We start from the raw sequence: 15238 nt of genomic DNA, 5'->3' as shown, positions 1-15238 counted from the left end.
AGAACTGACTCAACGACACTTAACAGTATAACACATCTAAGGCAAAAAACTACAACTGGATGTATGGAATCTTGATTCAGTCCTTTTATTGAGAACACAGCACCGATAACAGGGTTTATCAATCTTAGCACTACTAACATTTTGGACCGGATCATTCTTTGTTCTGCAGGGTTGTCATGTGTATTTTGTAGGATATTTAACAGTACCCTTGGACTCTACCCACTAAATGCCAGTAATCTCTCCAGACATTGCCAAATGCCTCTTAGGAAGCAAATCTACCCCTGGTTAAGAAACAGTGACTCAGATTAAACAATTTAAGAGCACAGCGAAGAGGTAGAACTTGTCTATGGTTTAAAAAAAAAAATTGTGTGAGTGTATGGAGGGGCAGGGTAGGGAGATACAGGTTACATACAAACAGAATCAACACAGTACTGAGAATTTGCAATCAGCCTCAAATATTAAAATTTCAATTATACATAGGTTTAAAGCTTTTTCAAGAGTTAACCTTTCATACTACATACTTTTGAATCTAAAAAGATTTTATACAATTTTACTTTGAATAGTTATTAAAGAAATAAAATACAACACATAAATGTTTTTCAACTTCATACATATGCTGGAGACTTGCCTGCCCTTACCCTCAAAATTTAATCCTAACCCATAGAAGTTATAAAGCAGTTAATATAGACACAATTTTTTAAAATTTCAAGTTTGAAAATAGAAATGTAGTACATTATCTCTCTTTCACATAAAATAGGGTTTTCATGAAGTCTACATGCTAAGAGGGCCAGTGAAAAAGAAGATGGAGTGATACAGTGGCTTCAACAATGGGCTCCAAAACCTAACAACGGTGAGGCTGGCGCAGGACTGGGCAGTGTTTCATTCTGTAGCTATGTGTTGGAACCCAAATGCCAGAAACTCATAGCAACCGTCTGTTTAGAGAATGAAAACACAGAAGCCAGCAGGTCCTCTAGAACTAAGAGCAAGAGACCTTTCAAATTCGGCTCATAGTGACACCATGACCTCGAAAATGAATTCTAAGCCACTTTCTAAACCTGTGATACAGCTCTAGCTGGCTCTACTTCAAGGAGCCTGTACAATATTTACCTGCTTTTAAAGTTAGAAATGAAACAGAGAGAAGAAAAATAAACTACATTCTTTATTTTTCACCCTTCCAGCATGACCATGAGGGGAAAATGCCAGGTTCTCTACAAGGAAACCTGCACAACTGTTACAAACACAAAGTACTACAAAATACTCAAGTGATTTTTATCATTCACCAAAAATTAAGCCTTGAGAGAGGTTTCCTGAACAGTGGATTAACCAAAAATGTCTATCAATTCAAAAAAGTTATTGGAGCAAAACAGCCGCTTTGGACTGACTTTCATCCTGCAATTCTGAGTCCTGAAGAGATTGAGGAAGAAGCTAAGCTGCATCCCTCCAGGCAGATACTCTACAGCCAGCAAGGTGCCTCAAGTTTTCGTGCTGTGTGTCAGTTTCATTGAGGGGTTTTACCGTCATCAGTACCCACACTAGCATCGGCTGTGGAGTACAAAAGCTGTGAGATTGGGAAAAGTGCTAGTGAAAAAGTGCAACTGTGCCTAGAAGAAAAGTGAAGATAGTTTTAAAAAGGCTGTGTATGCATGTGTAGGATGACAAGCTGAATTACACAACTTGCATAAAAGAGTTGTGTGTTCACTCTAAGAGTCAGAGAAAATCCAAGAGGTAAGATGAAAAACACTTACGGGTGTGACTAGAGGATCACAGTAGCACTCGCCTGTCACTGTAATGGGAATTCAGGAAAGGTGGGGAGTTTGCTCAAGAGCTCAAAATAGGCACCATGAGCATGCTGCTCTTGAAAGGTGGCCCCTAAGCCTCCCTTGTGGTCCAGGTCCACAAACGACAACAATCTGAGGAGTTGAGCTCACCAGGATATTTCCAGAGAGAAGTCAGGAGGGCTGTGCAAGAGATTTTCAAGGAGATAAAACTGAACAAAAACAGAGCATCTTTTCAGCATAGGAGAAAAATATGCCAGTATCAATTCATATTCCTATTTCATATTGATATATCTAGGTCTGGTGGCTGTATGGGTTAGGCATTGGGCTGCTAACTGTAAGGTGGGCGGTTCAAACTCACCAACCACTTTGCTGAAGAAAGATGAGGCTATCTGCTCCCATAAAGATTTAGTCTTGGGTCACTAGGATTCGGAATTGACTCGATGGCAGTGATTTTGTTTTTTTCCTTGATTAAGGGATAAAAGCTTTAAAAAGTTTCTGGAGGTAAAGTGCATTTGTCAACTACATATTAGATCTATGCAGGATTTTAATTATAAAAACTCATATTTAAGCATTCATTACGTACATTTTTTTCCTTCCTCGCTTTTATACCTTACTCAAATAGTGGACAGCACTTACTGAATAAACATCTACCTTAAATTTGTTCGTTCTATATGTTTTCCTCTAAGTTTTAAATAAAGAGAACAAAAGTCAGGAGTAAAGACTTTTTTTTTTTACAAATGGCTGTAAATTGAAGCTAAGAAACGTGAAGTGCTTCCTTCCTATGTAGAAAAGAGCAGATGCCCTGCTATGTGAACCCATGGTACCTGAAAAAGCCCTAACCAAACTTCCTTTCTATGTAGAAATCAGGAGTTCTCTTGAGTTCAAGAAGAAATGGATTCCAAAAGTTGTCTTGTGGAGGCAGGGCTTGATGGCAGTAGGCAGAAAGGCTATGCAGATCCTCTTTAGCAAAAACACAGAAAACCGGATGAAACAGATTCAAAGGTTGGTCCCGGAACTCTGAGCTTCATATAAAGGAATAAATAAGTGGATCGAATGCTTACCAGGAGAAAGAATTTGAATGGAAGCAAGAAAGGAGATGACTTTTGATTTGGGGTGGCCAACGTAACCTGCTGCAGCCATTTGGAAAGGGAATAAGTGACAAAAGAGAGGGTTCCCGTTACAGAAACCTGCCTACGACTTACAGAGACAAAGTGTGATTATTATTAATTTTTCTTCTTTCCTTGTTCTCTTTCTACTCATTTCCTCTCTGGGGACCAGAGATGAGACCTGTACAAGTAAGTAGACACCATCAGGAAAGGCCCTGCGCTGTGTGGATCCCGCAGCTGGCACATAATCAAAGGGGGAGGAGACAATAGAAAGAGACAGTGCCAACAGTCTCTTCCAAATCGCCAGCAGTCTCTTCCAAATCAGGTCTGGCCAGCCCTGGGCTGGTTCTCACTAGGACAAACAGCTGAATGAATTTAAGAGGAAGGAAAGGAAAGGGAAAAGCCAGTGACAGATCAGAGAGGCACAGCAGGAACATGGCTGTGAAAGCAAGAGTACATTGTTGTTGTTGTTGTTGTTATGTGCCATCGAGTCGGTTCCGACCCATAGCGACCCTGTATAGGTACATTAGGTAGTGCTAAAGAATTACTCTTATCCCTCCCCCACCCCACCCCCGCCACCCCATCCCCACACCCTGTTGTTTTGTGGCTGGTTTTTATTTTACTATCATTTTTTGTTTGTTTTTCCAGTTTTATTGCCTTTATATTGTTTTTTTCTGGGTTTTTATGACTTTTGTTTTTAGTCTTGTTTTTATGTTTCTTCCATCTTGTGGGAGCGCTTTCTCTTCTTGCCTCACCCGACAGGAGACAGCAACTGTGACCATACAACCACTCTATAACTGTACTTTCTAAAACCCCACCAACTGAGCAAGAGTCAATAGCAGTTGCTCTACAGCAGAGCTGCGTCTACAACCAACACCAGCTACAAACACTCTGAATACACTCTGAAGTGAACAGAGAAGCCTATCTCCTGATCACACCTACCAGAAGGCAACTAGAGTGTTTAAGAACACACCAACATACATTCATCAAATTAATACAACACCACAATGCCTAAAAAGCAGCAAAAATTTCTGTTCACATGCAGAAACAAGTCAGGGTAGCTCAAACAAACGGCCAAGAGGAAGAGCTAGAAATTGCTTTTGAGGGAGAAGAGGTTCTGGAACTACCTAATAAAGAATTCAGAAGAACGATGTTGAGGTATATCCAAATGCTACACAGAAAGGTCGAGGGAAATACAAAATGTGTCTTGTAAAAATGCCAAGCGAGATTAATTTTAAAATCTTGCAAGACACAAAAAGTGTAACTAAGAAAACAGAACACAATGCTAACATTACTTATTTTTCTGCAGTTGCAGAAAAGAGTAAAAAGAAGGGGGGTAGGGGAACAAGGCAGAAGTAATTCAAAACCAAAATACTACACTTATTGATTTCCACATACTCCAACCCTTCAACTTCAGAAGCAGGGTGCCAGAACATGAATTTTCTGGCCTTTTCCATCTTCCACAAAAACAAACTGATTCCCAAACAGCACAAGCTAAAGCCCCACTGTTCAAATTTGTATAAGTGCCATTTCTTAGTAGCAGAGGAATTAAGTAAATAACCATCACTCATATATAACTTGTATTATCTAACAGCATCTAAGAAACTAAAAAATGCCTCCCAGTACCAAAAAAAAAAGTTTTCTGTACCAAAAAAGTTGATCTTTTAAATGGTACACTAGGCTAATTGCAAGGTCAGTGGATCAAACCCACCACCTACTCCTTGGAAATCCTATACAGCAGGGGTGGGTCACGACCGGCCCAGAGGTCATATAGAGCCCACAGTCATCTTGTCTGGCACTGCCAAAGCAACTGCAATTCCAGCCATCATATTATAGCAGGCTAATTTTTAAGCTGATAATTTTGTATTACCTGTTAAATGACCCTTAGCAGAAAAAAGGTATGGCACTTAAAGATATACACTGGACAGCAAGGTCAGTTTGAACTGCAAGGTCAGTGGTTCAAACTCACCAGCCCCTCCTCAGAAACCCTATACAGGGTCGCTGTGAGTCGGAACCAACTTGATGATGGCACTTTAACAACACCCCTGCTATACATCGTCTCTATGAGTCAGAACCCATTGGATGGCACGTAACAACAAAGCTTTGCAATAGTTCACACTGGATCACTTTATAAAGAACATATATTGTACCAGGGGGCTTTCAAAAAGCTCATGGAAAAATGGAGTTAAAAGATCATGGAAATTCCCCAGAAATATGCCTCAGATTAGCTTTATTTTTAAGCACCTTTTGCTTTCTGGTCCTCTAACATTTTAGAACCAAGCCCCCTGCCATCTGCCTTTGTACACTGTTTCCCCCCATCTCTAATCTACAAACCTAGCTCGATTACCATCACCATGGTGGTGAGTTCATCTACTTCTCCTGTCCAGGCCTGAGATCTTAGCTTGAAACACATCCCTGCCTATGTTTCAAGCTTAAATGTAGCAAAACCCTTCTGTGTCCTTTATCTCAGAAAACACTACCACCATCCTGTAGCCGTGGATAAAACTGAGTTATCTATCTTTGCCACCTTCCCCTCTTACTCATCTCCAATATCAATTCACCAAAGCTTGAATGTTTCCTGGAATAAGTTCTTATGGAACCTTATCTAGGCCTCTCTACCATCCTAGTCCAAGCTACCAACACCACTGGTGTGAGCCATTTTGGCAACTGGTTTTGTTACTTCAGTCTTGTTCCCCTTAAATTTATTCTATGTATTGCCATCTGGGTGAGCTTTCAGAATCACCAATCTAATGTCAAGTTCCTGCTTAAAATCATCTGATAGCTTCTTATTACTCTTAAGATAAACTTTAAATCCTTTATGGACACTTACAAAACCCTACAAGGCTTGATCCTTCTGATTACATTTCCAACCTCCTCTCTGTTACCTCCTTCAATGCTAAGCTTCTTTTAGTCTCAGGATGCCAGCTCTCTCTTGATTTCAAGTCTTCACATTAGCAGTTACCCCTTCTGGCTAGGGCCTTTCACTGTCACCCTACCTCCTTATCCTCTGGCTAACTGCCCTGTCTTTCAGTGTGAGTACAACTGTTACTGCCTCAAGGAAACTCTTTTTGACTTCCGAGAGAGAGCAGATCCCTCCGTTATGTGAACCCATAGTATCTGAAAAGGCCTGACACACTGTAGCACCCCACAAATATTGGTGAGATGAAAGAAAGAAGTGCAAAGAAAAGACATCCTAAACTATCAAGTGATGCTGCATCTCCATGCCACAGATCAAAAAGAATCCTCTCAAGACCTTAATACTTCTGGGCAGAAATCCAGGACACCCAGAGGTTCTCAATTCTGCTTTATGCTGTCTCATGGAAGAAGAGAAGCAGCATTTGTGCAACTGCAATATGTGGTGTCAGATGAGAAACATGACAGAGACTTACTTTAATAAGCGGATTGCATGACTGAAGCCATCACCTTCCATTTGCACTCCTTGATGTGGGATCTCCAAATTGGACAACTGCAAAGAGAAAAATGTAATTATATCATGTCAATTTAAAAAGGAAGCTACCCCTTCTATGGCCTGTTGTCTCTATTCTCCTGGCATCTGCTCTTTTCCAGAGTTATATTAGGCATGAGCATTGGCCCCATCATTTCCTTTCCTAGGAAATCACATCAATTTTGTAAAGTTCAAAGCTGCCCCAGACCCTCTCTCCGAAACACTCCCACAGGTGGCAAATCTTCAAAATCTAGGTGACTGATATTATTTTTGTATCAACAAAAGTAACCTTGAATCAATTCTCCTGGAGGAAACTATAAATAAGATAGATTTTTCTTTTCTTGTATCGTTCTTAACCTTGCTTGTTTAGAAAGAGGTTTGACTCACAGTCATATCTCACTATTAAACCATCATAGTGTCTTTTCATCTATAACATTTCTGAAAGTGCCCTTTTATTTTTAACAAATGACACTATTTCCCATATGAAGCCTAAGAAGAAAGGATTTCCAACATGTGCATTTCTCCAATGAGATATCTTACACAACTGAAGGATTTAGAAAATGAATTAAAACGATGAATGCAGGGATAGTGCCTGAAACCCTGTCCATGCAACTAGAGGCTCCTAATGTTTGCCAGCAATTCATCTGACCTACCAAGAGGAGTCCTGGTGTGGTGCTGTGGGGTAATGCGCCAGACTGCAAAGTCGGCAATTCAAGCTCAACAGCTGCTCCTCGGAAGCCCTATACAGGGTCGCTATGGGTCGGAATCGACTCAACGGCACTTAACAACGACAACAGAATGTTTGTCCTTGGCAATTATTTCCAGGTCTCTATGACAGACTATTTATTTATACCCACTTGCTCCAAAAGGAGTTTAAGGCAGCTCTCCACAAGGTGGTGGTTCAAACCCACCAGCCACTCCTCAGAAATCCTATACAAGATTGAAATGAATCAGAATCGACTTGACAGCACTTAGCAGCAGCAACAACAATATATTTGAGCAAGCTCCGCTCTTTGAGCCTGGAAAGGGCCGAGACTTAGCATGCTTGCTGGCCAAATAGGTGAAGAAAGGGTGGTCCAGTTTGAGAAGGAAGCATAGAGTGGGAGGGCTTTAAAATGTTGCTACTATTCTATCAATCAGAGACAGAAACATCTTTGGGAAGATTAATCTTATCTCAGTATAAATTAATTTAAACAGGAAATGTACATGCTTTTGTCTTTAACATAGCTAGTATGGTCACTGCAAGAAGAAAAAGTACGTAAGTTTTTAAATACTTGACTGAGTTCAATAGGGTACTAGAGAAGGTGACTTAGCTGTTTTATGGGTATGACAGGTAAAGGAGTATAGAGAGAGGGAACAGATAGAGCTAGTCTATATGGACACTATAAAATGATGTTTTTGTAAATTCTAGCCTATGAGTGAGGGAGAAAGAGAGTAAGTGCAGGGAGAGATCATACAAATACATTACATTGCCCCTTTCCCAAAGCACAGCTAGTAACTAAGTAACATGTAAATTACTAATCCAAATGACATAGTGAAAAAAGTCCAAGAACACAATCAAGTAGCTAGGAAGAAGAACTAATCACCTCTACAGGCTCAACTAATGTTCCTATGAAGAGGTATATAAATAAAATGTTAATTTTTAGAAGCTGTTCATTTTTTAACTTGGAAGAATGTAATTTCTATTCCCATAAAGAAAAGAATACCCAGAATCTTAAATTATACAGATGAAACAATTTTAAGTCATGGTGGTATTTTTACACATACACCATGAGATGCTAAAAGTTCAACCTCCATCCACCCATCCCAATAAACAGGATCACAACAATTCTGGATCTCTTAATGGAATCTATGTAGCTTTAGCAGTGAATTAAAAAAAATTTTAAATAAAATTTTTAAAAAACTTACCTCCAAACGAAGTCCTACAAATGGCATATTTGTGTCACACATAGCGACAAAGTGAGCTAGAACTTTATTGAAGGCACACATTTCTCCTGATCGTTTGGTTTTCTTGGATTCCACTGGACATGGATCACCAGACAACTAGAATGTAAAGAATAAACAAAAGTGAGTTAAAAATAACAGCTATGTGATACAATTATTTAAGGCAGTTAAAATCACAGTAACGATGCTGAGCTAATCAAAACAAAAGTTTTATTAATTCAACAAAATATTTATTGAGTAGACACTGAGCTCAACACTGGTAATTTAGTAGTAACGAACCACAAGCTGGCCAGCCACTCCACCTAAGAAACATAAGGCTTTCTACTCCCTCATAGATTTAATGCCTCGAAACCCCTATACAGGGTCACTGTGAGTTAGCAACAACAACAACAAATCAGGTATTTCAGAAGCCTTGGTGGCTCTGTAGGATAAGCACTGGACTGCTAACTGCAGTTCAAACCCACCAGCTGCTCTACAGAAGAAAGATGAGGCTTTCTGCTCCATAAAGATTTATAGCCTCAGCTATATATAGGGTCAACATTGAGCTGGATTTGACTTGATAGCAGTGGGTGGGTATTGTGTGTTTAACAGGAATTCTGGTGTGACGCTGGAGGATCAGCGCTAGACTACTAACCATAAGGTTGGCAGTTCAAACCCACCAGCCACTCCTTGGAAACCCTATGCAGCGTCGCTATGAGTTGGAACCAACTCAATGCCACTTAACAATAAATACTTTCAGAAAACGACTTACAATTAATGTTAATTAAAAGAGAGGCATTTTCAAGAAAATGTAGATGATTGGAACTTAAGCCTTATTGCTGTCCAGTTTCTTACAAACCATGCCTAATTCTTTCCAATATTAGAAATGGTAAAAGACGACAAGTTAATTTAATGCATAAAAATTCGATGCTCTTTCCCATATGTGAGCATACCTTGCGCTTGGCCCCGGTTCTGGGCTGTTTCCCAGCTTTTGCACGTAAAACCATGTCCTGGATGTTTTCCTTGAACTGCTGCAGTACGAGTGCTGTGACAGGGCTGTCATCACGATCTGCACTGGTCACAGACAGAAAGTAGTACTTATACGTCAGCTGTGTAGGTTTGTTGGGAACCTCCAACATCTCCACAACCTAAAAAGAGCCAAATTAGGAATGAGAGTTAAGCAAACAGTAAGTGTTGGATAGATTCCTTTTCACATAGGCGCGGTTCAGAATTAGAAAAGTAATGCAAATTGTATACAGTGCAGTGAAATACTTCACATGGCTCTTCAACCTATGGTCTTTGTAACTTCCACCAAATAACTTATGTTTTCCTCATGGGTCTGTGGTAGAAAAGGTGGGAGAAGAAGACGTATAGAAAAAAAATACTTCAGCCAGCCAAGTTGGAGTCCCGGTGTGGTGCTGTGAGTTAATGCACTGGACTGCAAAGTCGGTCTGAACCGCAAAGTTGGAGATTGAGGCTCACCAGCCATTCCTAGGAAACCCCAATACAGGGTCACTATGGGTAGGAACTGACTCCTCGGCACTTAACAACAACAACATAAATACAAGTTGGTATTTAGCTAAAACCAAACAAATTTATCTGATATGAATATTTTCATAGTAATTGCCCTCACATTTTTCTTCTCCGCACATAGAGATGCCACACTGCAAAGAAACCAGGCACACTAGAAAAGAAATCTTAGGGTAAAGGATAGAGGGACATCTAATACTGCAACTGTCTGACAGTTATATAATTTCTTACGGTGATGACTTCCCTCTCTCCTCCATCCCTATTCCTGGGTAGAAAATCACTATATGAGAGTCAAATAGTCAATAAAAAAGAGGTGCAAGTTAATTTACACAATAAATCATTCAAGACATTAATGGAATTACTGAACTTGATTGCCCAAATTACCCCTCTGTATACTTACAATGTAGTATTGTGGAAGCCGGGTAAGTTTAATAAATAGCTTGTTCTTAGAAAGGTTGCCAATAGGATGCGTTGAGTAATTGGAAAGCTGCAATGTCTCACTGCTTATTGTAGGCAGATGTTTTATAGATTGTTTGCAACGCTGCTGTCCAAGCCAAAACCTTAATTTGAAAGAGAAAATTCACATCATAAAATCCAACTTTTACAATCAACTATGTGTTGCTGATTATCAAAGACCATTAAAATGTAACGGAATAAAAGACTCCCTATGTGGCACTACAGTTAAGCACTCGAATACTAACAAAAAGGCTGGAAGTTCAAACCCGCCCAGAGGTGCCTCAGAAGACAGGTCTGGGGACACACTTCTGAAAGGTCACAGCCTTAAAAACACCATGGCACAGGTCTCCTCTTCATACACGGGGTGGGCTCCATGAGTCGAAATTGACTTACCAGCAACTAACAACACCAGTAAAAAGATCTAAGCCCATAATGATGAATGATTTTTCCAAAGTTCTGTATTGGATTGTTAGTTTTTAGGACATTTAAAGTGTAGTGTGAATGATTATGATTAATTATAAGGAAAAATTAGCTAATTATAAAGCTGAGACACTGTATTAGTTTATTATGGGAAATGACAGATTTCTTATAGTTTAAAGATAGTAAAACTAACCTCAATATTCTTTATAAAATGCCTGATGTGTTTATAAAACAAAATAGAACACACAATAAATGAATGAGCAGCTGCATTGTAGTGATGGACAACAGTTGGCACAACTTTCATGGCTTTTTTCCTCACCAATGCAATTTCCAATTTTTGTAAAACTTCATTATAAGCCACTGTCCTATGTCCTATTTAGATTATCCCCCGTGGGATCAAAAAAAAAACAGTCACCTTAACCTTCTGAGTTGACCTCTCTGCCTTGAATTTAACTGGCTCAGGTGATTCCCTTGGAAGCCACAGTTTTCATTGGACTTATCTTTTGAAGGCACCCTAAAGAGACAAGAAGGAGTCCTGGTGTGGCACTTTAGGATGAGCACTGGACTTCTAACCACAAGATCATGGGTTCAAAACCACTAGGCACTCCTTGGAAACCCTATACAATGACTCAAAGGCACTTAACAACACCAAAGAGACTAAAAAAAGTGTATTACTGAGAAAACTTGTCTGCAGCCATCAATTCATTAGAGATATGTCTAAACATGTTTTCTTTGGAATAAACTCATGCATGTATGCATGTATGAACTTTAAAGTGTTCAAGAGCAAAGATGTCAGATTGAGGACAAAGTTGCACCTGGACCCAAGCACTGGTATTTTCAATTGTCTTATATGCATGTGAAAATTGGACAATGAATAAAGATGACCAGAGAAGAACTGATACATCTGAGCTGGAGACTACTGAGAGGACCATGGACTGTGGATGGTGCAGGCCCTATTCTGTTGAATCGGAACTGATTCAACGGCACCTAACAACAATGCAAGAACTGGAACCCTAATAGCAATACTTTTTTACTTATCCTCTTAGATTATTATCTCCCTGTCATGTTTATCAGAAGATACGGAATAGAATTCATACTCTACTGCTAACTAAGCATGTTCTTGGTGGTAACGTAAAAGAACTTGCCTGTCCCTATACTTACTAGTTCCCATGGATCATGTTTTCTGAGGTTTTATACTGTGTATGTGTAAAGTGCCTATGGTATATCTTGTGGTTAAGTGCCAGCAGATCAGTTCTGACTCATAGCAACCATGTAGAGGGTTTCTGAGGCTCTGGTAGCATAGTGGTTACGAATTGGGCTGCTAACCTCAAGGTTGGCAGTTCGAAACTACCAGCCGTTCCATGGGAGAAAAATGAGGCTTTCTGCTCCTATAAAGATTTATAGCCTCAGAAACCCTGTGCAGGGTCACTATGAGTCGGAAACGACTCCACAGTACTTATCAACAACAACAATCTGTTGCAGGAGCAGAAAGTCTCAGCTTTCTCCCATGGAGCAGCTCATATGCTTAAACTGCCAACTTTGTGGTTATTCGTCCAGTGCTTATTCTACAGAGTCACACGCTCACAGGATACACCTAGTAGGTACTAATTACCTTCACACTCTCTACTCTTTCAGTTAAGCCATCAGATTTCACTTGTTTACTTTCACTTTGGAACTCTTTTTACTCCCTTTATCTGATTATCTAGCCTTGAGGCTAAGAAACCATGTAAATGTGAAAAAGGGATAAAATGACTGGTTTACAAACTCTTACTGATCCATAATGAGATTACAGAAAATGAGACTAGGAACTCAAAAACTTGTCACAACAATGTAACATACCAGACATTCAAGATCGTGATCAGTTAGTAAACAATAGGATCTAGATCGGCCCCATTGTGGTAGCATGTGAGTGGACTCATACACTGTACTAGCCATGAGCAGCAAAAGCATGTTAGAATATATGACAAAAAAAAAAAAAAAAGGTAGCTTGCAAAGAGGGCAGACTAGGCAGAGACACTGTACAGATCTACAAAAAAGATACAAGAGATGAAACTTCTGGGACACTGAAATTCAGAAGAAAGGTTAGAGGTGGATGAACTGCTTGCTGGGAGAAGAGGCCGAGCAAGGATGGTGAAAGAGGGAAGCTGACTGCTGAGCAGCTGGCAGACATGGCTCAACCATCTTGTGAGAAGCTTTGGCAGTGGAGGGAGACCTGGCAGAGCAGATTCACAAAGGCGACCGGGAAAGGTGTGACTTCTTCTTTTTCCCAATGCTTCCCTGGTGGCCAGGGGTGTGTCCAGCTCCCACCCTCATTCATTCCCACTGCAGACCCTGCTCACTGGGAGTTTGGAGCCATGCCTTTGTGAATTGGGGGCTAGGTGCACTACTTTGGTACCTGAATCCAAGTAGGCTTGGCTCCAGACCTACAAAACCCACAGAGCTACCAGAACAGCATTTAACCAGTCAACCTGGCCCCAGTTTCCCTGTGGTCCTAATAGACACTGGAACCAATTCCATCAAGGGTCCCCATGAACTACTTCCAGATTGAGTTCCATGAACACAGATAACACCGAGGCTGAGAGGAACTCCATCTAGAGCCAGGAACTCTGCTGCCATTTCCCTTCCACAGCCACCCCCTGAGATCCTTGAATTGTAGGTGCCCAACAGAGATTTCACCCCTCTGAGTCCAACAACCGCACTGTTTATTTTTACAAATACAACAGCCCATAATGCCTAGCAGACAACAGGCAATTTTAGCTTACACAAAGAAACAAGAAACAATGGCTCAAATAAATGACTAAGATGCAGAGACAGAAGACATTTCTGATGAAAATAAGGTAATGGAACGAACCGAAAAATAATGCAAAAGAATGGTATTTGGGTACCTTCAGTGGACTGACAGAAAGATCAAGGGAAGAAAGCATAACACAGAAAAAAACTCTAGAAGAATTCAGGAGAACACTGCAAGAACAGACAGACAAAATAAATGCAAATTTTGAAAACATACCAAACCTGCAATTAGAGATCCAGAAAATGAATACCTAAATTTCAGAAACAGATAATATACTGAAAGGGCAGAGGAGAAGATTTGAAGCAACAAAAGCTAGAATTAGTGAACTTGAAGATAAATTTCTCAATATTAGTATGCTAGAAGAGCAACTAGAAAAAAGAATGAAAAACTCTGAAGAAAGCCTCAGAGTTTTATGTAAGATATCATGCAGAGGAACAACTTACGGGTGGTTGGAATTCCAATACAAGAAGAGACAAGCAGACAGAAAACTGTCCAAGAGTTGTTGGAAGAAAACTTCCCCAACATCATGAAAGATACAAAGATAAGCACACAAGAAGCTGAACAAACTCCAGAGGATAGATCCCAAAAGAAAATCACTAACACAAACCATAAACAAACTTTCCAAAACCAAAGACGAGGAAAGAATCCTGTGAACAGCTCGAGAAAAATGAAAAGTTACCTAAAAAGGAGAACCAATAAGAAATCATCTGATTTCTCAGAAGAAACCATGAAGGCAAGAAGGCAATGGAATGACATATATAAATCTCTGAAATAAAAAAAATTGCCAACCAACAACCATATACCCAGTAAAGCTGTGCCTCAAAATATGATGGTGAAATTAGGGCATATCCTGATAAAAAGAAATTAAAATAATTTACAATAACCAGACCAACTTTACAAAAAATGCCGACGGGTGTGTTTGGAATGAAAACTAAACAACAGCAGACAACAACCTGATATTACATGACTACACCATCCAGAACTCAATCCAAACATATAATTAAAGTTAAACAAACCTACAATCTGAAAATAGGGAACCAGAGATATCACTGTATAATGAAGTCAACTACAAAGCAAAAAGAGGGAACAGTGTAGATACAGAACTTCTAAATGGCAAGGAAGTCAAGTAGATTTCAAGATAAAACTGTTTTAAGCAGAGAAAAAAATTAATAAATTACAAGGTAACATCAAAATTTTAAAAAGAGGAAAGTCAGAAAGATTTAGTAAATATTAACACAATAAAAATTAAACAGAAAACCGACAAACATGAACTCAGAATTTAAAAAAATGACAGCAATCAACTCCTACCTATAGAAAATTATACTGAACGTAAACAGATTAAATACACCAGTCTTGAGACATAGAACACAGAATGGATCTGAAAACAGGATCCTTCAATATGCTATCTATGAGACACATTATCAAAAAGAAGGAAATCGCCTAAATGCCCATCAACAGAAGAATGGTTAAACAAACGTGGATATATACACACAATGAAATACTACTCAACGATGAAGAATTAAGATGATAATCTATGAAACATCTCATGACGTGGATGACCATGGAGGACGTTATGCTAAGTGAAATTAGTAAATCACAGAAGGACAAATACTGTATCAGATCAATGTAAAAAGTGAAGAAAAGGTTTTCTTGATAAAAAACAATCTATGATGGTTACTTGGGGGAGAGGGGAAATCATTCACAGGTAAGAGGGTCGTGGTGCCACGTGGTTATGTGCTGTGGAGTCGGTTCTGACTCATAGCGACCCTGTACAGGGTTTCTGAGGCTA

At 39.6% G+C, this 15238-nt stretch overlaps 1 protein-coding gene across 1 annotated transcript in view; it reads right to left on the bottom strand.

Moving 5' to 3' along the window:
* MED14 (mediator complex subunit 14) overlaps window positions 1-15238 on the bottom strand; it is a 79073-nt gene that overhangs the window by 31534 nt on the left and 32301 nt on the right. Inside the window, exons 13-16 of the mRNA XM_006864268.1 lie at window positions 10183-10342; window positions 9206-9400; window positions 8238-8372; window positions 6274-6350 (exon numbers count right to left, since the gene is read on the bottom strand). Of these exons, the coding sequence (XP_006864330.1) occupies window positions 6274-6350; window positions 8238-8372; window positions 9206-9400; window positions 10183-10342 (567 nt within the window). The remainder of the gene's footprint in view (window positions 1-6273; window positions 6351-8237; window positions 8373-9205; window positions 9401-10182; window positions 10343-15238) is intronic.

The sequence above is a fragment of the Chrysochloris asiatica genome, unplaced genomic scaffold (genome assembly GCF_000296735.1).
Source record: "Chrysochloris asiatica unplaced genomic scaffold, ChrAsi1.0 scaffold00062, whole genome shotgun sequence".
In the NCBI taxonomy this organism is placed as follows: domain Eukaryota; kingdom Metazoa; phylum Chordata; class Mammalia; order Afrosoricida; family Chrysochloridae; genus Chrysochloris; species Chrysochloris asiatica.
This window is presented reverse-complemented; position numbering and strand designations above follow the sequence as displayed.